The following is a 21424-nucleotide window of genomic DNA, read 5'->3' as shown; positions in this document are numbered from 1 at the left end:
ATCGCACTTACAATCTTTTCCAATTGCTAAAACACAATTTTGCAAACTACTGTGGTTTTATCAAAATACTGAACACAATTCAAAAAACCACACTCCAACTGCAAAATACCTCATATATCCTGCAAAATGAAGCACTGCAACCAAAACTACATATAGCATTATCAAAATCAAACTTTTGCACCAAATGGCACACACTTCATTCATATTACCAGATTTTTGTCTAACCAACTACACACTGTTGGGCATAATGAAAAGCACTCTCACCTTTAGTATGCTTTGCCATCATACTAAAATAGTTCAAATTGTAGAATATTCTTCAGATTGTTCACACGCACAGAAATATTTGCAGATACACACGCACACACTTTTTATTTTTCACCAAACAAGTCAGTGCAACATATGCACAGCAGATATATTTACATTGGACTCAACAAAAATATGCTCACATAAAACGAGAAAAAAAGAGAACTGCGGAAAAAATGTGCATAAAAAAAATATATATAGAAAAAAAAGAGGCAAGAAAAATAATTAGGCAACATCTTTCTGCATAGCTGGGTCTGGCCACAACGCCTCGTCCACATCACAGGAAATATCTTCCCTTGCCAGACATCGAGGGTAGAAACGCCTTGAGTGCCTTATTCATCCCTGAATCACACCCACATCAATCTCATCACATACCTCTTCCATGGCCTGCAAAAGAGGCATGCTCACAAATGGCTGCTGGTCGTATACCTTCCACCGCCATGCCGAAAAGAACTCTTCTATGGGGTTCAGAAATGGTGAGTGTGGTGGGAGGTATTGCACGAGAAATGGTGGGTGGTCAGCAAACCAGTTTTGGACTGGGGTGGCACGATGAAAGCTCACATTGTCCCATACTACAACGTACCGGTTTCTTTGATGGTCTGCATCATTCATATGCTCTGGTGGTATGAGAATGTCGTGAAATGTGAGAATATGGGCTGTGTTGTATGGTCCAAGGTTGGCATGTTGATGGAGGACACCATGTGTATTGGAGATAGCAGCGCACATTGTGATGTTCCCACCACGTTGGCCAGGAACATCTATAATGGCTCTGTGGCCAATGACGTTTCTCCCCCTTCTTCTGGTCTTTGCTAGGTTGAACCCAGCCTCATCTATAAAGATGAACTCCTGTGGGATTGCATGAGCATCCATTTCCAGTACTCACTGAAAACAAAGAACAAAAATGAGTCGATATGGTGTTATCCAGTACACTGAGAAACAAGGTTGCGTGTAGTGTACTGCAGTCAATATTGTACTTACATCTACATATGCTCATCTGAGCTCAGGGACGGACTGGGGCTAAAAAACAGCCCTGGACTTTCTCTCAAATAGGCCCATCATCCGGCCATTTGCCCCTAGCCGTGCGCGACAGACACTAGCCAGGATGTCCTGATACTATACCACAATACTCTATTAGCCTATCAGACAAGGTATTCATAGCAAGTAACATCTCAAATGATTATGGGGTTGTGTTTATTAATGAAGCCTCAGCCTTCAAATAAAAACAAAAAATGTACAATGCCATTACATCTGCATTGAAATTAAAATACAAATAATGAAATGTCACTGGCTACAGAAACCCCAAATTACACAAACTTGTAAACAGTACAGAGTATTACTGACAACGCTTTCAGAGATAAAGTAGGCTACTTGCTGTACCTGAACACAGGGATTAGATATATTGTAGGCCTATACCAAAACTACACTGAGAGTGTTAGTTACTATATACTATAACTATTCAAATATAAATGTATATAATATGTGTTGCTTTGTGTTAAAGAATTAGCACTGAATAACCTATTTAATATTTTCTCAATGTCATATTACACTTTTGATTCATATTAAGGCTGTGAAATGATGAAAATGACCAGGCCCTATCAATGTTGTCTGTGAAGCTTTCATCAACAAACACCAGGTCTTTGCCAGTTCCACAATAGTAAACCAAATATGAAAGACAAGGAAAAACTGCACTCTGATGGAAGACAGACAGAAAGTGCAAGCTAGAATTTTTATGGTTAAACTTTTGGTTAACTTTGGTGAATTATTTAGCCCCCTTCCCTGTTTCTTAGCACGTTTAGAGTGGTACCAATGCATGCCTGATGTTGTCCCGTTTAATTTAATACCATAGTCTTCATCCTAGCAGCAAAAGTGAGCTCACTACAACCTCTCATATACAACGCGGTTAACCCGCGATTCATTTCTAACACGTGTAATGTTTCAAATGAACCTAACAGAAATTATTAAATACGTTAAGTTTGACAGCACAAAATGGCACGATCATTTTCGGTTACACTTTACTTTAACTTTTCTACGTAAGACTGACATGACACTGTCATGAACGTGTCATAAAACATTATAAACAAGTCATAAACGTTTATGACATAACTCTTTTTTAGTAAGTGTCATTCGGTTTTGTCATGACACGTTATGGTTATGGTTATGGTTAGGGTTAGGGTTAGGGTTAGGGTCAGGGTTCATGTGTCATGACAGTGTCATGTGAGTGTCATGTATTCATGACAGTGTCATGTCACTCTTATGTAGAAAACTTAAAGTAAAGTGTAACCTCATTTTCATAATCATGATGCACATGCTCATGTTGAGCGGACAACATGCAATTCGCTAAAATAGGGATAAAGGTAGCCCGTAGGGTTTCCTGCTCCTGGCATTTACCAGTATTGCTGATGTGAAATTAACTCACGTCTAATGATGTATGCCGACTCTTCTTCTTCAGTTTTTACACTTAGCATATAAGTGATTGTATTTGCGCCCCCTGCTGTTGGCTGTTAATATCGCTTTAATAGACTTTTTTTGTGCCGACGGCCGTAGGTTGGACGGCCGTTCTGGACTTTTCCAGAACGCACAGATTGTCAGTCCGTCCCTGGTCTGAGCTCTTTGTTACTTTTGAGGGTTTCTCTCAAACGGCACCTTATAAAGTTGTTTCATTCTGATTTGGTTTCGCTTGAGAATGCGAGCCAATGTGGACAGACGGACTCGTTGAATATGGTGTTGTCCTGGATGATGTGGCTTTGAATTTCTTGTAATCTGATTTTCATTATTTTCCAAAACCAAGTTTACAATGGCATCTTCCTGCTCCCTGGTGAACATTTGGCCCCTTCCTCCACCATGGTTGCATCTCATAGATAGATAGATCGATCGATCTTGGACAATGCAGCCTAAATATATTTCCCCAACAGTAGAGTAAATTGTACAGGAAACTTGTAGTGTATGACATCAGCCATTCATGAAGTAAACAGGTGTCACCCAACTGATACACTATGAAATGGGGTGTACTACATAGTGTGAAAGAAATTTTGGTTACATACCTGTGCTTCAGTCTAAATGTCCGGATGACAGAGGCGAAAGTAAAACTGCTCAAGTTGGGCTGCACTCTCTGTCCAGCCTCTCGCATTGTCAGCCCATGGTTGATGACATGATCAGCTCTGATTTCATTTGAAAGTTGTTGTCTTCTTTGGCCATGAACTCCTCTACCAGCTCTACCCCTACCTCTCACTCTTCCTCCCCCTTGTATTCTTACCCTCCCTCGTCCTCTTCCTCTCTCTGCAATGTCTTCCATAGTTGTTGTAAAAAACCTAAAGGTGCACATGTGGTCTTTTTATAGTGCTTACTTCCTGATTGAAGTGGTAACAATTAAGCATTGAGGTGTTTGGCCAGGTGGAGCTTATGTTGGCCAATTAGCTCATGTAGTGTAATTTTGAATGGCAGTGTTTTGAAATGGCAAACAGGTGACTTGCTGTCAGATTGTTGTGTCTTATGCAGAGAACAGTGTTCAGTGCATTTAAAAAGTGCCATTTTGAATTTCAAAATGTGTTTAAAGCAGAAAATGTGTTTAGACTTTTGGAGACTTGAGAAGAGGTTTTGCTCTCTGTGACTACGCTTACAAGCAGCCAATAACCCGTTAAAAACCGGAATATTAGCAATAACCCGGTCGCGCACGGCCATATAAACACTGGCAAAAACACGAATATGCTCATATTCCTGTTTTTAAAAACCCGAAAATGATCCCTGGGTTACCCCTTTTCTAACCCGAAATTTTGGTCATGTAAACGCGTATCAGCATATCCCCATCAAAAGGAACATTGATTTGTGTTCTGCGCATGTTCTATTCGCAAGGAATCTTGGTCTTTTGAGTAGAGGAACTTCTTGTATGCGCCAGAAAACCTGCGCGCAGTATACCGGAAGTAAACAAGAAGTAGAGGTAAACATGGCGAGACGCAGCACAGCACCACACTTTTGGAGCGAGGAGGAAACAAATTTCTTTATTAGTGTGGTGAAAACCATGAATATAATGTCTTTTGTGGACAGCAGAAAGTACCGAGATAGTGAGATTTATAAGAAGGTGACCGAAAAGTATTGAGAGTACATTGAGATATTGCCAATTGATTACAAATTCCATGTATACAGGAGTAACTCTCTCTGCTCACGCATGTAAACGGGTTATTCCGAATGTTTCAGAAACCCGAATAGTGACCTTAACCCGACCATAACCCGAAAATTGACAGCTTGTAAACGTAGTCATTGTGTGAGTTTAAATAATTGTGCTATGCATGTCATTTTAGTGTGTTAGCAATTGTAAAAAAACTTTAATACTGGACCAATGTCAAAGATTGTTGTTCCCAATCAGTCACTTAGACACAAAAACATAGGGAAATAGGGGCCAGGTTGAAAAAAAAGGTAGTTACCCTTTAAGCGGAATGTTTTTTCTGCTTAAAAAAAAGTCTATCTTGAGATAACATGATTACAAATGGAAAATGATTTGCGTCATGGCTTCTGAAACTTCTGAAAATTCTGATTTGTTCCCTTTACAGCTGTTCTGTCTTATTTTTTGGGCTGTAGGTAACCAGTGGAATGTAACTAGGTACTGTACTTAAGTACAAATTTCAGGTACTTGTACTTTACTGTAGTCTTTTCTTTTCATTGCACGTTCTACTCCGCTACATTTCAGAAAGAAATATTGTACTTTTTACTCCACTACATTCATCCGACAGCTTTAGTTACTTTACAAATTAAGATTTTTGCACACAGAACACATGTAGTTTACAAAATACAATGTTTTATTATAAATAATCTACCCAACATTTAGAATGGCCTACAAGTCCAGCTGAAACGATTAGCAGATTAAACACTTAGTTGATTGACAGAACAGTTTGGATCGTTTCCAGTTTCTAAAATGTGAGGATTTTTCTGCATTTTAATACTTGAAGTACATTTTCCTGATGGTACTTACATACTTTTACTCAAGTAACATTTTCAATGCAGGACTTTTACTTATAACAGAGTATTTCTACAGTGTGATATTACTGCTTTTACTTAAGGATCTGAATACTTCTCCCACTGCTGTAGGTAACCCAAATAAAGTGCTTGACATCATACTGGAAATACCATGGAGCCGTGGCATGCGATGTCATCGATAACGGTGACTGTAGTCATTCAATAACGATGAGACACGGGATGAAGCACTCTTAACTTTATTAACAAAAATCCCTAAACACCATTACAGTAGGGAATAAATAGTTCTGCAGACATAAACCTATTTCTCAATTTACAACAACTCCTAAATGCAATTACAGCAACTGGAGTCACTTTGTGTTTCTTACAGGCAGGAGTGGTGTCATCAGCAGGAGCCCGTCTCCGGTCTAAGTTCATTACAGTCTATGATTGGAACGCATTCATAAGCCTGCACTACCGTCTGGAATGGCTTCCTTCCTGTAGTAGGCTAATTGGTTAATTGACGACATGTCAGTTATCAAGCACTGAGACTTAGGGGTCTTCAGCCACTCGGTGCGGCTGTGCAACTGAGCTAATGTTAACTTCAGCATACTAAAAATGCTAACATGCTGACAGTTTAGTAGTAGTGTTTAGGTTTGTAGGTATTATGTTCTTCTTAGCTGGGCATGTTCACATGCTAACATTTGCTAATTAGCATTGAACAAAAAGTACAGCTGAAGCTCGTGAGAATGTCATTCCTTATTTAGTCAGAAACCAGAGTTTTTATGACGGCTCTTGACTAACATTACATGGGAAAACAAATGATCTAGATCGGATCTGCTAGAAGTGTCGACATGGTCAGGTTTAGGTTAGTCTATATCCACGACGTTCCACTTCCGGGATTGCTCCGGTGCCGCCAGAAAATGTGCCGGATGTCCCTCATTTGGGCCGGATGCCAGTTACCTTCCTCTTTCTTTGTGTTGTAAATGTAAACTCAGGTGGATTTCTGAGGACTATGGTTAACTGCTCCTCAGATCTCTGCAGGGTAAATCCAGACAGCTAGCTAGACCATCTGTCCAATCTGAGCTTTCTGTTGCACGGCCAAATCAACTTTTGAACGTACACGTGTTGACAAGTTCCTTCCCACGGCTATTTTGCAGCAGCACCGTCCTGCGCTTAGCACCGCCCAAGACGATTGTGATTGGTTTAAAGAAATGCCAATAAACCAGAGCACGTTTTTTCTCCCATCCCGGAATGCTGTGTGGACTCGCCCGACCCTCCTCCGCAGCGCCGTGGAGGAAGGTCTGGCAACGCGAGACTAGGTTTAGGTATATGGAGTGGGGATTGGTTAGTGTAAGAATCCAAGGGTAAGCCAATCGGAGGCAAAATAAGGCGGGCCACAAGGCACATCCTTTGTCCTAGCGGATCCAATCTAGCATCTACCCAAATGGGATGGCAATTGGCCCGTTTCTTGGAATGCTTTTTGACATGTGACAGAAACATGTCTGTGCTGTGCAATGGAAACACAATTGGAAGGGCAAAAAAAATAAATAAAAAAAAGTTCACACATTAGTTCTAGCCTTGTAGTCACCTACATTATATAGCTTAAATGATCGGATGTTAAATAACTTAAATTAGCAGATTCTTCTAGATTTGGAGCGGTTCAAACAAACCATGTAAAGTCCCCTTTAACCCTTGTGTTGTCTTCCAGTCAACCTTGAAAAAAAAAACTTATTTTTCGACGCCTTTTTTTCACAGTTTGTTTTTTTCCAGTGTTTTAAATTGTTAAATTTTTCTTCTACACATTTTCAGCGCTTATTTCTACGTCCCGTATTTTCTGATATAAAACAAAAGTTGAAAACGGGTCAATTTGACCCAGAGTCAACACAAGGGTTAAGACAGTTTTTTTTCTGTTCCTTTATGAACTAAACGATAACAAAAAATAATCATCAGCTTCATTTAAGCAAAAATAATCATGGCGGCAGCCCCTAGTTTTACCGCCCTCACAAATGTAAGTTTAAACAACTTTAGAGAGGGGGGCACAATTTCACAAACTGCTTTGTCATCACTTTCTCGGAGAAGCACCTTTTGTTGCAAACAAATGATGAATTTATCCAATTAACAAGTGCTGACTCGATGCCACAGCCTGGTGTAACTCTTTTCTACAAGTGTTGTCCATCTGATACCCCCTAAGAAGGAACGATCGGTAGCGGTTAGTTTCGGGATTGTATTCAGTTTAGAAGGGATGAGTACGTCTCTTTTAAACTCGCGTTTGAATCTTCACGGGGGAATCGCAGCGTTAAGGAAGCCATGCTAGACTGATGAGATGCACCACTACCTGAAACATCACAGTAGAAATGTACAATTATTGCAGTGGACTAAGTGCTAGTTCGGTCGGAGTAGAACCACCTCAGGATCCATTGGACAAACGATGACACGCAGCCATCCCAGCGCTTTCATCACACACAGAGAATTGAACAGATGACACAATGGCAATAATCAACATTGCCTAAACCCGCCCGCCTGTCTATACATGGTTTAATATCTGCGTGTGATTCCTAACACGACAGAGACATCCTTCATTTCCTCTCTCTCCTCCTTCCTATTGGTCAGTAGGCTTTGGTGGCCATGGTTATGGGAACCGGGTGGCTTGTAGGGGCCGTTGTCGGTACATGGACCGCCATCTGGAAGAAGTACATCTGAAAGAAAAGAGAAAACGTGTACTAGTCCGTCAAGGTTGAATGTGTACAGCTGATTAGGGCTGGATCCGAATATGTGAATGTTCTTCGAATGGCCAGGTATTTGATTTTCAATTTTGGGATTCGAATTTTGTTTTAAACGTGCATGCAGGCTGACATTTACTGTGGTGTTTTGTCGGGATTAAGCTGCTTGCTAATTTCCCGCTAGCCGCTGGCTAATTTATATTTATGCAGCGCTGTTGTCCAGCTCAACCAAGAACGGAGAAATGTTGAGTTACGAGTGAGCAGTCTGATGTGTGTAGAGGTCTGTGTGGTTATACTGTAGCAGCCTGGCGTCGTTTTCGAGGCGATGTCATAAAAGGTAAAGCTAGTACGACCGTGCATAATGCCAATACGGCGAGGCGCTGGCTGGCGGAGCATTCATTTCACAAACGCGACGTCGGTCGTCACTCGTCACACAGTCCGGGAAGAACGCAGCTCTTCCCGTTTGTTTTGAATGCCTGCGCCAAAAAGTTACGTCCGAATCAACTTTTAGAGAAAAGCAACCCGACGTCACCCTGCGGTGGACAATCGAGTAACGTTAACCGGCGGCTATCAGACTCGTGCGAGTCCCGTAACATTTAAGTAAAAAAAAAAAGGTACGAAGGTAACAAAACCGAACAAGCACTGAACTGCCCAGGAGTTTGTGTAACTGCAGGATGACTGTGTCCTGCAGTGACAAAAGCAGTCGCTTCATCGCATTTTATTTTCTCTCTTTTTCCTAAGTCGCCTTTAGGTGCTGTCGGAAAAATAGGTTTCCCCCGCCGCTGCCGTGGCTACTGAAGCTTTGGATATTCGCTGTTGAAAAGAACAAAAGCTTCGAAGCTCAAAAAAAAAAATGGTATTCAGTACAGCCTGCAAAGAAAGCTCCCGCACACCGTCTAGCCTAACTTGCAAAAAATATATAAAGTTTGATAATAGGCAACTTTTCGGTACAGTTGGTACAGCCTACGAACTATTACGAGGGCCAATCCAAGGAGCTCACTAACCTTGCAGCCGACGGCCAGCAGCGTGTGCAGAACCAAGATGGTCACAACTGTCGCCACCGCCATCGCCTTGGTGTCCTCCCGGACAACAGGCCAAAAGGTGAGGACCAGGACGGAGCCGGAGATCACCATGGCAACCAGGATCAGTGTCCAGCGCAACCACTCAAATGGAATGATCCAGAGAACCTGGAGATGACAGGGTTACATGTTGTTCACTGACTAGGTTTACATGCACATATTATTACGTTTTTTTTTTTTTTTGCCCTTAAAGACAATATTCCGACTAAGTGGTTCGTTCCACCAAAACAAGTGCCTTCCCGAGGCTATTTTGCAGCGGCACCGTGGCTCTGACTATTGTGATTGGTTTAAAGAAATGCCGATAAACCAGAGCACGTTCCGCTCCCATCCCCGAATGCTGTGTGGACTAGCCAGACCCCTCCTCCGCGGCGCTGCGGAGGAGGGGTCTGGCAAAGCGAGACCACTGTGACCCCTGACGTGCACGATGGACTCACCGAGGTGGGGATATAGATGGAGAGGGAGTAGCCGTAGACACACACCGTCTCCAGGAAGGAATAGCCTCCGATCTGCCTCTCGGCCCCTTGCCGCCAGGTCAGGAAACCCCAGACGCCGATCGGCACCAGCCAGGCGTACATGAAGATCACTACTGCAGCTATGGTCACTGTTGTTAGCAGAGAGCAGAGTCAGCATGACTCGGTAAAACTGAGCCAAAGTGGTTTCCGGTTGATCGAAGAAGAGCCTCGTGGGGGACTCACCTCTGTGGAACTGTGGTCTGTAGTGGTACGAGGGGTTTCCCAGCTCGCTGAGGAAGGTGGACAAGTTCCCGCTGATCGCTACCGAGAACACCAGAGTCACACAGATCCAGAATGGACCTGCACGCACACGCATGCACACACACAAACAAACACACAATTATATTACCCTACACAAAGACTTTGAGTGAGTGCTTTGATGACCTAACTTAAACTAAAGACGCTAATTGATTTGAGTTAGTTTTTAAGAAACATTGTAAAAATTCTAATTCTAGCTTGTTAAATGTGACTATTTTCTAGTTTCTTCTCTCCGCTGTGACAGTTAACTGGATATCTTTGAGTTGTGGACAAAACAAGACGTTTGAGGACGTCATCTTGGGCTTTGCGAAACACTGATCCACTTTTTTTTTACCATTTTCTGACATTTTGAGATTGATCACTCCCAACAATCTCCAACGGGCATCAGGAACGGGTAAAAGAAAAACACAAGCAGCCGACAGCTGACCAATCACACTTCTCCGTAGCCGCTGCAGACCAGGCGTGTGGTTCCATTTTTTTTTTTTTTGGGGGGGGAGATGCATGCCAACTAGCGCAGCCTACGACTCGGCTACACACGCCACAACGCACAACTAGACATCTAGCTTTAATAGCACATACGCCATCTGAACAGAGGCTCTTTAAATGTAGAGAAAATGAAGAATACTAAAAGAGAATGAAGAATATAATACGTTTAAGATCTCAATGTGCTTACCATACAGATCTGGGTTACTCCTAAGGTGGTGTTTGACAAAGTTTCTTCCAGGTAATGGCATCACTGAGCCCTTAACTCTGTCCAGAACCTGCATCACATGATGGGGGTGTCAAGCAAAAAGAACAGCCTAAAAGTCAATGTCACGATGAAATACGTACATGTATGTCTCTGAGCTTGGTTTATCACAAAGAATGTCTTGTATCCGTTGGTCAGTAACAACTGCAGCTGTATAAAGAGCATAGTTGTAGAGAGGGGAGGGGCTCGTACCTGCACTGTGTCCACGTTGAAGAAGGACTGATAGTACTCAAAGGTCCAGAAGCCACCACTTGGTTTCTGTCCTCCTAATAGCTGGACACACAAACACACAGACATCTTTCAGCTGCTGTCCACTGAAAACATCAAGACTTTGTGGGAACCTGTGCAATGGTGACATTAGCGGTGGAAATCACTTGTTTAATCACAATTTATATTATATCAATTCTTTAGACGATACAATATTTACTGATATCACAAAGTCTGCCATGATACCATTTCGATTATGTTCAATTCATGGCCCTGCGACCCGTACGAGACGATACATGAGATCATTTGACACAATCAGTTACATTTATATTTATTTAAAAAAAAAGCAACTAAAACATGACTTGACAGTTTCATTACTAAGCTCTTCCAGACATTTAAGTTAAAAACAAACCGCTCTTTTTTTAATAAAAAGAATAAAAATGGGAAAGTGGGAATTTCAAAATAAAGGCGCATCTTAAAGATGACGATACGTATCGATATTTTCACGTATCGATGTAATATTGGATCTTTAAGGATCGAATCGCTATGTCGATCTAGATCGATGTATCGTCACTAGGGCTGGGTACCCAATTCAGTACTTTTTAGGCACCGACCGAATTGCCTCTATAGTATCGAGTATCAAAAAATGCCTCGTCATTCAAGATCCAATTTCAATACCTAAGGAGTAAATCTCATCCGTGTCAGTCAGCCAATCAGCATGCAGCATGCTTCCGACAAGATCTCATATTGTTTGCGATTGGCTGTCTAACGTTACACATCGTAGAGGCACGCAGGAAAAACTCTACGTTACACAGAGAAGACGGGGCTCACGTAGTAGGAGCTACAAAATATATTAAAACATTTGTACCGTAATGTGTAATTTTGTAATTTCTTTTTGTTGTATAAAATTGGAATAAAAAAAAAAAAAAAGGATCGTTTAGGAACCGGTATCGAAGTCACGGTATTGGTATCGAAAAAGTTTCAACGATACCCCCAGCCCTAATCGTTACACCCCCTAGGTGACATACGTCAACACAGATACTTAACTCACCTCTGAGCTCTCCTCCCGGCCCTCCTCATCCTCCGAGAGGTCTAGTTTCACATCCTCCCCTCCTACCGTTGCTGCTGCTGGAGTGCTGGTGTTTGAGGCAGACATGCTGAGCGTGGAGGCCCCCGGGTCCGCAGACAACAGCTCCGCCGCTTCCTCAAACTCTGCACGCAAGCATCAACAAACACAGGCAGTTAGTAATAGTGGTGATGCTACAACGGGCCCCAGAGGAATGTTTTCTCCCGTTTAGTGGCTGTGTCACAGGTGACACCCAATCAGCAGAGATGTGTATGTAAACTAGCCCTAAATTCAGCCCTTTACTGTTAAGAGGAGCAGGACCATCACTTACTGAAGTCTTTGTCCAAAAAAACACGCCCTTGTATTGTTATTCTGTTAGTGACTGCATCACCACCGTTTTACACCAGGACTTTTATTTATTTTTTTACCATTCACCATCTAGTTTAAATATTGGATCTGTGTTAACTGGAGGTCTTGTTAACAAAGCACCATAACATACAATTCATCATTAACCTATATCATGGAATATATCCAATCCAAATATAGTCTGTAGTAGGGCTACAAACGCATTGTAATTATTTCCATTCAGTCACACTGTCCACAATCCTTGTACACCTGGTAAAAAATACATTTTGATTTAAGATATATTTACATTTCATAACATAAATACATAATTTACACTTTGCCTATAAAAAAAGGCCCCAAACATTTAGCTTAAAAACCCTTAACCGTGCATCTATCGGTCTAGGAATGACAGGAAGGGAATGGAGGGAAGGACAGAGCAAAGCCGGACAGATGGAGAATTAAAACAGACAAAACGCTACAGCAGAGTGGTTCATTTAAAATGACACAGTCTTTACCTTGGAATTGTAGATCATTAGGACTGGCCATTGCTTCAGTGATCAAACGGCAACCTCATGCAAGACCTGGGAGAAGATGGACACATGTTCACATACCTGCCTGATACATCATCTCTTTACAGATCAAACAGCAACAGCAAGCTCACCTATCAAGTTCTTTTACGTATACACTTCAATGTTCAGCGATCCCCAAAAGTCCCCAAGTAACATGTTACCATTCTGCCCTTAACTTTGTACTCTTGAGTAGTGACCAGCAAAGATTAAACCAACCTGTCCGCAGGCAGCAGGATGTCCCCGGTGGTGATCAGGATGATGATGGCGTGTCAGACAGGGGCCACAAAGCTGTGACAGCTAGCTAACACTATCTAAGCTAACGTTAGGCTATGTCCACACAGGCGCTCATGTTTCTCATTTGTTTGAAGATGCGAATGTTAGCTAACGTAAGTATATGACACAGTCCCTAGAGGTTTAATAAACTACTAGCTAGTCATGCGCTGCTAACGTCAGTCTTTCATAAGGAGCGCAACTGCTGTCTGTAAGCAGTCTGTAAGCATAGACAGTCTATAAAAGCTGTAAGCTGTAAATGCTAGAACGTAGTTCCGGGACACGTCACCACGTAAACAAAGCAGTCACGTGATCCAGCTTCGCCTTCTTTTTTTTGTTTGTTGATAAACAATAAAAAACACAACACACACATATGAAGAAATGTAGCATACTGTGTAATGCACAGTTATGAGACACATTGAATGTATTTACAATTCATAAAATATATATTTTCATTAATGTGTTACCAATACAGTAATCTGGTTTACCGGATGCAAAATTGCGAATCTCACTATGGCCACGCCAAGACTCGCCCTACAAAGCAGCTCGATTGGTTGGGGTTATGGGATTGGTCAGGGGATAGGGGGAGTAAGCATTGAAGCCTGGCCAATAGTAGTGTGTGAATGCTATTGAAGGGCGGGTCTTGGCGTGGCCATAGTGGGAAAAGAAATATCGCTTACCGGATGTACAGTGCGGGGTTAAGTGTTCAAGCATAGACTGTTAATATAATATACAGTTCAAGGGACAGCAAGCGGAACGTTTGCGTGTAGAGTTTTCTGTCGGAAGATTAAAAACGAGTCACCTTCGGGTGCGCCATTTTGGCTCCATGTGAGCTGTCTTCTTGACAGCCAGCATGTTTCTTGTGCGTGAAGGTGACCGCACGAGTGAATAAATAAACCCGTTGAAATGGCTTCGTTGCGTGTGGCGAGGAGGATGTTCTGCGCGGCGGCAGAAACGGCAGCAGCTCCGGTCACAAGCAGCAGATGGGAAAGGCTGAAAAACAGTAAAGCGGGTGAGAAACGGAGTTCGCTAGCGTTAGTTAGTTTAGCTAATAAGGTTACACAGGGGAAACCGCTAACGTTAGCTAGCTTTCGACATACATTGACATTAGTTTAACCTGCTGCCCAATTCACTGGTCATATGGTGTTTGTAGAAGGTAAACAATATTTTTGTATTACTGTTGTAACTTGGTGCTTTTTTTTATAATGTTGCTAGTGTAGTTATTCCATGTTTGCATACCACTTAATAACCCCAGCAGTTCATTCAACCTTTATTTAAACTCGAAAGATCATTGAGGGGCGGCCCTCACTTACAATGACATCGACTACAACAACACAGGTAATACTGGCTTTTGCATAGCTTGTTATTTGGCCAACAACCAACATTTTGGAAACCAAATTAGCAATTAGTGTCCTGTTCTTTTTTTTGTTCTCCACGAACAGTGGCTGGATCTCATAACTCTTATTTGATGGACCTTTTTTCACAGCAGACATTTTGACTTGTCATAGTAGGAAAAGCACAGCTGAAATTGATAACCTTAATGATGGCTCAATTCCATCAAGTGTCCCAGTAAGCTATTTCAGTGAGTCAGCATGCCCAATACCAGGACCTCTCCTAAGTGGAATGCAGCCATCATTAATGGTTTTGAATAAAACTATGCTTTTCCTACTATGACATGTCAGACATGTCTGCCCGTGAAAAAGTTCTGTAGCTCCTCGACTCGGTCCTCGGCTGAACCGGTGCTGTGTCCCTACTGGTTACCAAACTATCTGGTTTCCGTATATTGTGTTTACCTAACAGCAGCAGTTGTAGCCTGCCTCTTTCACCAGATTCGTCAGACAATCACAAACATGTCACTGGCGATTTTTGGGTCGCATTTCATATCTACTGCAGCGAATATGATTGTTATAAGTTAGCACTACATCACAGCCACCGACAAAAAATAAATCAAACAAAATACAGTCATTGCAAGTTTGCGTCGAGCTGGTTTTGATCCAGTCAAGAGCAAAAAGATTTTTTTCACGTCTACAGCTCTACGCTGCGAGCTACTCAAACACTCCTTGATTTCTGCTACCAGTAAGGTATTAATAACCACGTCAGCATCCAGGTAACAGTTGGTTTTGGTTTGGTCTGAGACAACTGGTTACTTTCATAGACTGTATAAAACAGTTACTCTTAGAAAATACACAATCGTATTTATCCTGATTCTTTTCTCTCTGCTATATTACCACTACATTACAGCCCACCTACAACATCACACACATGACTAATGCATACTTTTAAACAGTGGCGATATAACTCTGACATAACTCGGACAATACTGTCAAAATACACAATTGCTAACACTGAGCCACATGAAAAGCTAAAACATCTTGTTACCCTGGGCTCAGGCAGTGTTGTATTTGGTCCACGAAGGGGCGCACTTATTCATCCCAGAGAGAAACATGTCGCCTGAGCTCAATAATAAGCTCCTTTTAAAATAATTTAAATTGCGTTCCTGTGTTGGAGTTTGATTAGAACATCGCTTTGGATAGAATCATTCCATAGAGACACATTAAACATGGTTAATTCAGAGCAAAGCTCAAATAACGCTGTATTGCAAGCACATTTGGCATATATATATATATATATATATATATATATATATATATATATATATATATATATATATATATATAGTGTGTATGTATGCGCTTACACAAAATGAAGCTTTACCTTCAGAACTTGTGGGTAGAATATTACCATTTGTATTTGACTTTTCCTGGCTCAGTGGCTGGCTCGGCAATTGTGTATGTTTACAGTTTTATTTGCGTTGGAGCGTCACTATTTCAAGTTATTTATCAGTCGTAGGCCTGTGTAGTGTTGTAGGGGGCTCTGCTGTAGGCTAGTGGTCAACATAACTGTAGCTGCGTGATAAATACGTTTGGGTATCCAGCCTACCAGGTAACCAGTTGTTTCAGATCAACCCAAGACATAACATGATACCTGGATGTTACCCTAGTTAATTAATGCGGGACTGGAAGCAGGAGAACCGTGAGCCTCGTAGCTCACGGCATAGAGCGGCTGTTACCGATGATGTATGCTTTTGCCCTAGGGAGATCGAAAATTTCTTTTTTGTATGTGGCTGTGATGTAGTGCTCACTCATACCATCATATTCGCCGCAGTAGATCTGGGAAGGTATTTCAGAATCGGCAGTAATATGTTTGTGATTGTGTGACGAATCTGGCGAGTGAGGCAGGCAACAGCTGCTGCTGTTAGGTAAACACTATATACAGGAAACCAGTTAGTTTATAAGCCACTAGGGACACACCACACCGGAAGTTGTTCTGTCCCTCCTCGGTGAAGGCCGTCTCAAAGCCCTTATTTCTGCCCCGAGGAGGGATCACAGAGGAGCTATAGCAGAGGAAACACAACAGCAGGCCTTCCTGGAAGCCGTGCAGCTGAAAGGGTTGCTAACTCCGCCCAAACAGCTGGAGTAGAGTCGGGGGGGCAATTTAAGGGTTATGAGAATCTACCCTTCACTTCCGTTCATATCACATCTGCTCAGTAAGTGTTAAATTAGAGATTTCGGACACTCGCTTAAAGTATCTGTGCGTCAGTAGATGTGCGGTCATTTGTGTGCCAGAGGCGGGCGCGCCCAGCATCATGTAAACAAACCGAAACAAAAATACTTCTAATACGACCCTCAAACCAAGCAAGCAGAGTAAAAGGTTGTGTATATACATGAATGTTACACAGTGTTTCCTTTAGGATTTTTTTTTTTTTTTTTTAGCCGTGGGGGCAGGTCTGTCTGAACAACAACCCCCAAGTTTGAACAATAAACTCCATCAACACAACAGTATGTGGAGTAAAACTGGACGGGCCCAATAACCTCTGAATAGTTCTACTTGTTGTTAAATTGAAATGTGAGCGGCAGGATCATTTAAAAGGCAACCGCGACTAAATGTTTTTGTACAGCCCTATTTCTGATACCGTGGTGGCAGAAATTTTGCCATGGTGGGCCGCCACTATAAAATCAACATAGAGGAAACACTGTTACAGATTACATTTCCACTGTTTGGCGAAAAAACTTTAGAGTGCACTGTTTCCGTGATAGGGAACTGTTTGGAACACAGCTTTAGCCTAGTTCTAACATAAGTGTTTAGTTAAGTGGAGATTTACGAATGGCTAAATTAGAACAGGTTGCACGACACAAACTAGTTCTTACGTAGAGATTAGTTGTTACTAAATATTTACACCCAGCAACTGTTTCATGGCTAACCAACTGGCAAAGCTAACGTTTAGGTTGGACAGAAACAGGTAGTATGAAATATGTTTGTCATATCTAACCTGATACTTCTAAATGCTGTTTAATGAGTTAAAGCCAGAGGGTTTTGAATTGCCTTTCACACAAACAACAGAATATAACTTAGAAATGACAAATGACAATAACGTCCGACTACATAAGTTGCTAAAATAGTAGTGTTTATTAGATTAGCATTCATTAATATTTCCCACTTGTTCTTAACTACATGAATACTACTCACTCTGAAACCCATGTTTCTCCATGTGTGATGATAGAAATAAACAAAGTGTTAACTACACGAACAAAGGATTAGCAGTTGAGTTTATCATTTAGATAAACCCTTTAAAAGTAAGGCAGTTATGTTACAGCTTGCGAGGCTACAGGGACTTCATGGTAACACGGTTGATTGCTTTTAATTGGACACTACAGATGTGTCTGGACCGCTGACATTCCTAAAGTCTTCAGGTTTAATACTGCAAACCAATTTAGTAAATCACTAGTTTGAAACTAGCTAGTAGTTAGTAAGAATGTAAAGGGGCGCTATGCAGTTTTGGCCATTTCTTGGCTGTTTTCTCTCTTTTTGCTGGCAGGTTTCTCTATAGAGCCCCCTACAGCTTCAGAATAGATATTGGGCAGCTCCTATGTTTACTCGTGGCTGACTCCTCCCTCGGTCCGTCTGCCGTTTCCTCTTTCTCTGTTCCTCCGACAACGCTTTCATAGCTTTCTGCTTCTTTTTAGCCGGCTCAGCCATGACGATAGTGTGAAAAAGTCCATCGCTACCTTTTTAGCCGGTTCCTGAATGGACGTATGCGTGCAGTGCCGTGAAGCAATTAGTTACATCGGCTCGCCGGCCCAAAGTCGCAAGGGTGGTTTTTCCGCTCGGGGGAGCAAGACGACCACCATTCAACTTGATCAAAGTCTTATAACCATTCCAATGACTCCAAAGCTGTTCAGTTAAGGTAAATTAAGCTAAAAAAACCTGCATAGTTCCCCTTTTCAGAAGGACTTACTAATACATTTACAAATCTCCCACCAGGCAGGACTAAGGCTGCGTTTAGACCAACAACAAAAAAAGCGATTCAGTGATTTGCAGCAGGGTTGTTCGGTGGTGGGAGGGTCACTGAAACGTACCATTTGTGTGGCGGCCTTTTGTGTTCTTTAACCCCCCCCCCCCCAATGTAGCACAAGGAGACTTTATATTTCACAGTTGCCCTTTTCCGTCAGAATGTTTATAGATCTCGACGCTTCCGACCCCACTTGAAGGCAGCTTCATTTCACGGAGAAAGAAAAGAGACGGATCGACGGTGCTTTGTTGTTCAGCTGATAACCAAACTCCTGGGCAGTTGAGTGAGTGTGTTTGGTGTTTTAAAAACATTCTCGTGGCAGCGATGGAGGCGGTGATGTTTCCGGTTTGCTGTATGGGATGCTCACACCGCCTCAAAACCGACAAGTGTAGTTACTAGTTTGCCGGTTACATGATTGGCCACCGCAGCGTGACGTCGGATTCCGTTTCTCCCCCCCCCTTGCGGCAACCCCCTAAACACACTAGCCCCGTTCAAAATGAATGGAAAGACCGGTGTATTTATTTATTTATTTTTTTGTCTGACGGCCCACGCAGGCTGTGTGAATGCAGACCTATGCTGGATTCACACACGCTGTGGCGGTCCTGATGGAGAGAGAGAGAAAAAACGCAGCGGCGTCGGATTCCACTTTCTGAAAAACGCAATCCGCCGTCACCCCGCGGTGGCCAACCGTTTAATCGGTGATCAGACTTGTCAGTCGGTTTTGAGGCGGTGTGAGAGTCCCGTACAGTAAACTGGGAAACATGGCTGCCTCCCTCGCACCCACAAGAACGCTTTAACAAAACGAAACGCAAGCACTCCCCTGCCCAGGAGTTAGTGGATCAGCTGACTGACAAAAGCACCGTCTCTCCATCGCTTCGTTATCTCGTTCCTCGTGAAATGAAGCTGCTTTTAGGTGGGGTCGGAAAGGTTGAGATCTATAAACAGACGGAGAGCGATAATTGTGAAAGGTAACGTCTACTTGTGATACATTGGGCGGTTAAAGGAACACAACAGGACGTCCCACAGATGGGGCGTTTCAGCGACAGTCCCACGCCGCCACTCTGCGGCCAATCCCCGGACCGCCGGATGTGAATGAACGCTAAGTGTCCTTTCCTGTGCTGCATCCTTCCCTGTGTCGTTAGGTTCGTGGTGTCGCGGCCTGGTCTCGGACTACAAAGAGGCATGTCGGGAGGTGGTCGTGGGCTCGTGGGAGCGACCGGTCAAAGCCTCGGCGTACGCCACTCTGCTGGGCGGGGCCTGGGCCTGTTTCTACACAAAACCCGACCGCTCGTCCTTTGACGCCACCCTGCTGGAGTTCTCCAACCAGCTGGGCCTGCTGTCGCCGTGGATCCGCAACGGGACCTCGGACGGCCACGTGCAGAGCCTGGTGAAGCTTCGCAACGAGGGCCGGCTCCGCCACGCCAGCCTGGGTCTCCTCTCCCTGGTCTACAGCGCCGACTACGACGCGGACGCCACGCTGTACGAAGCCCAGTGCTCCAACCTGTCGGTGCCCTGGAGGGAGCTCCCTCGGCGGATCCTGGATGTGGGCTTCGTCGGCCGCTGGTGGGTGCTGGACTCAAAGATGAAGAACTTTGACGTGAACGAGGACGAGTTCAAGAACCTGCCGCCGCACATGCAGGCGACGTCGCCGCCCAGCGTTCAGGAGGTGGAAAGGAGCGAGAGGCTGCACAAAGAGTCGTGGTTAGCACTGACAATGGAGGAAGAGGAGAAAGAACCTGATGCGGTGGACAGAAAGGAGGAGAGTGTCAGCGAAGAGGGCCAAACGCAAGCACTGAAAGAGGAACAGACTCAAGCGTAAGTGCTGCGTGGCTATTTCACACTGCACGGCAAAAACCTGCTGGATTAGAGGACTGTACCAGGGTAGTTCTTCTCATTTTACATGCAGCGTTGGATTCAGCAGACCGCTTTTAGCTTCCATTTTCAGCTATGAACTGTCCCAACTGTTTACTGCCACCACAAACGGCCAAGGAAGGGGGGGAACCTCCACAGCTTTGTTCTTGTCAAAGTAAAAGCAGCCCTTCAAGATCTTATTCCTTTGCTATGTTTTTATTTATTCCCACCTGTTTTGTTTTTTTTGTATTACAAAAAGGTAATGTAAATGATTTATACCATGTGTCAATAAATCAGTCAGTCATCTGCATATGTCTTACCATTCAATAACCTAATCATACAGACCTTCAGCTTTTCACTTTCAGGGATTTAAAGATATCAACGTGTGATGCCTATTTGTCCACTTTTTGAGGCACCCACTTTCCTTCGTGCACGAATGGACCAAACAGACGCAGGATATGCGAGGCAGCCGTCATGCGTCCCCAGCGGCGTAGTTAAAAGTAAGTAGAAAAGTAGCAGTAAGCGCATCACCGGCTTTAAATGTAAAAAGACGCCTCTACTCCTTTCATTCGGACGTTTACCTCCAATGTATTAAATAAACCGAAGTCCATTTGTAGCTGCGGTAGCAATACAACAATGGCACATTGAGTGTGTTTACATGGGCATTAGTTTTTTGAGTATAATTGGGTTATCACAGTTGTGTTTGGGCCATGTAAACATCCTATCCTTGTTTCATAAACCTTGATAAGCAAATATAAGTAATTCAAATACAGTACCTACCTACCTGGGCCCTGTTTCAGAAATGTTGTCTGCCTAGGAGAAATTTGTCTTGGGCGTTCGAGAGAACACAGGTGACAGCATACAGCCTATAATGTGTATACACGAACACACAAATCTCATATCTATGTACAAACTAACTTCAGGTAACACACCGATCCTCTGTCTCTTGGGTGGAACTGCTAAAAAATGACATTTGAAACATGACAAGGGGCTCCAACTAGCCACAGCCAAAAAGGCCTAGAGCCTCTGGCTGTATTTTATAAGCTCATCATATGTTTATTTAATCTGACAAGTACAATGCTTTCCTTTTGAAATGTAGTGGGGTAGAACAGAAGTAGAAAGTAGCATAAATGTACTTTGTACGATTTTGAAATTATATCCATACCTTTGTACACTGTTTGTTAGTGTGTAAGTGGTAT

At 43.0% G+C, this 21424-nt stretch overlaps 2 protein-coding genes across 3 annotated transcripts; one reads left to right on the top strand and one right to left on the bottom strand.

Moving 5' to 3' along the window:
• Nucleotides 1–7083: 7083 nt before the first annotated feature.
• Nucleotides 7084–13303, bottom strand: yipf2 (Yip1 domain family, member 2). Its single transcript, XM_039824136.1, has 9 exons — nt 12971–13303; nt 12701–12766; nt 11826–11986; nt 10760–10840; nt 10493–10580; nt 9745–9861; nt 9484–9650; nt 8975–9157; nt 7084–7946 (listed from the first exon to the last, which is right to left on the bottom strand). The coding sequence occupies exons 2-9, from the start codon at nt 12729–12731 to the stop codon at nt 7857–7859; spliced, it is 918 nt and encodes a 305-aa protein (XP_039680070.1). The 5' UTR covers nt 12732–12766; nt 12971–13303; the 3' UTR covers nt 7084–7856.
• Nucleotides 13304–13720: 417 nt separating this feature from the next.
• Nucleotides 13721–20535, top strand: timm29 (translocase of inner mitochondrial membrane 29). 2 transcript variants are annotated; one of them, XM_039824134.1, is made up of 2 exons: nt 13721–14036; nt 19517–20535. In XM_039824134.1, the coding sequence occupies exons 1-2, from the start codon at nt 13931–13933 to the stop codon at nt 20191–20193; spliced, it is 783 nt and encodes a 260-aa protein (XP_039680068.1). In that variant the 5' UTR covers nt 13721–13930; the 3' UTR covers nt 20194–20535. The 2 variants fall into 2 exon arrangements, with proteins under 2 accessions (XP_039680068.1, XP_039680069.1); XM_039824135.1 differs by lacking the exon at nt 13721–14036 and adding an exon at nt 14053–14180.
• The last annotated feature ends 889 nt before the right edge of the window (nt 20536–21424 follow it).

Source organism: Perca fluviatilis, chromosome 15 (assembly GCF_010015445.1).
Source record: "Perca fluviatilis chromosome 15, GENO_Pfluv_1.0, whole genome shotgun sequence".
Classification (NCBI taxonomy): domain Eukaryota; kingdom Metazoa; phylum Chordata; class Actinopteri; order Perciformes; family Percidae; genus Perca; species Perca fluviatilis.
The sequence above is the reverse complement of the archived record's forward strand: the minus strand, read 5'-3'. Positions and strand labels throughout refer to the sequence as shown.

Coding starts and splice junctions, on each gene's coding strand:
- yipf2 (XM_039824136.1), bottom strand. CDS start 12,731: ATGGCCAGTCCTAATGATCTACAATTCCAAG. Junction 10,841..11,825: donor GCCGGGAGGAGAGCTCAGAG/GTGAGTTAAGTA, acceptor TTGTGTGTCCAG/CTATTAGGAGGACAGAAACC. Junction 9,651..9,744: donor CAGACCACAGTTCCACAGAG/GTGAGTCCCCCA, acceptor TGCTAACAACAG/TGACCATAGCTGCAGTAGTG.
- timm29 (XM_039824134.1), top strand. CDS start 13,931: ATGGCTTCGTTGCGTGTGGCGAGGAGGATGTTCTGCGCGGCGGCAGAA. Junction 14,037..19,516: donor GCTGAAAAACAGTAAAGCGG/GTGAGAAACGGA, acceptor CTGTGTCGTTAG/GTTCGTGGTGTCGCGGCCTG.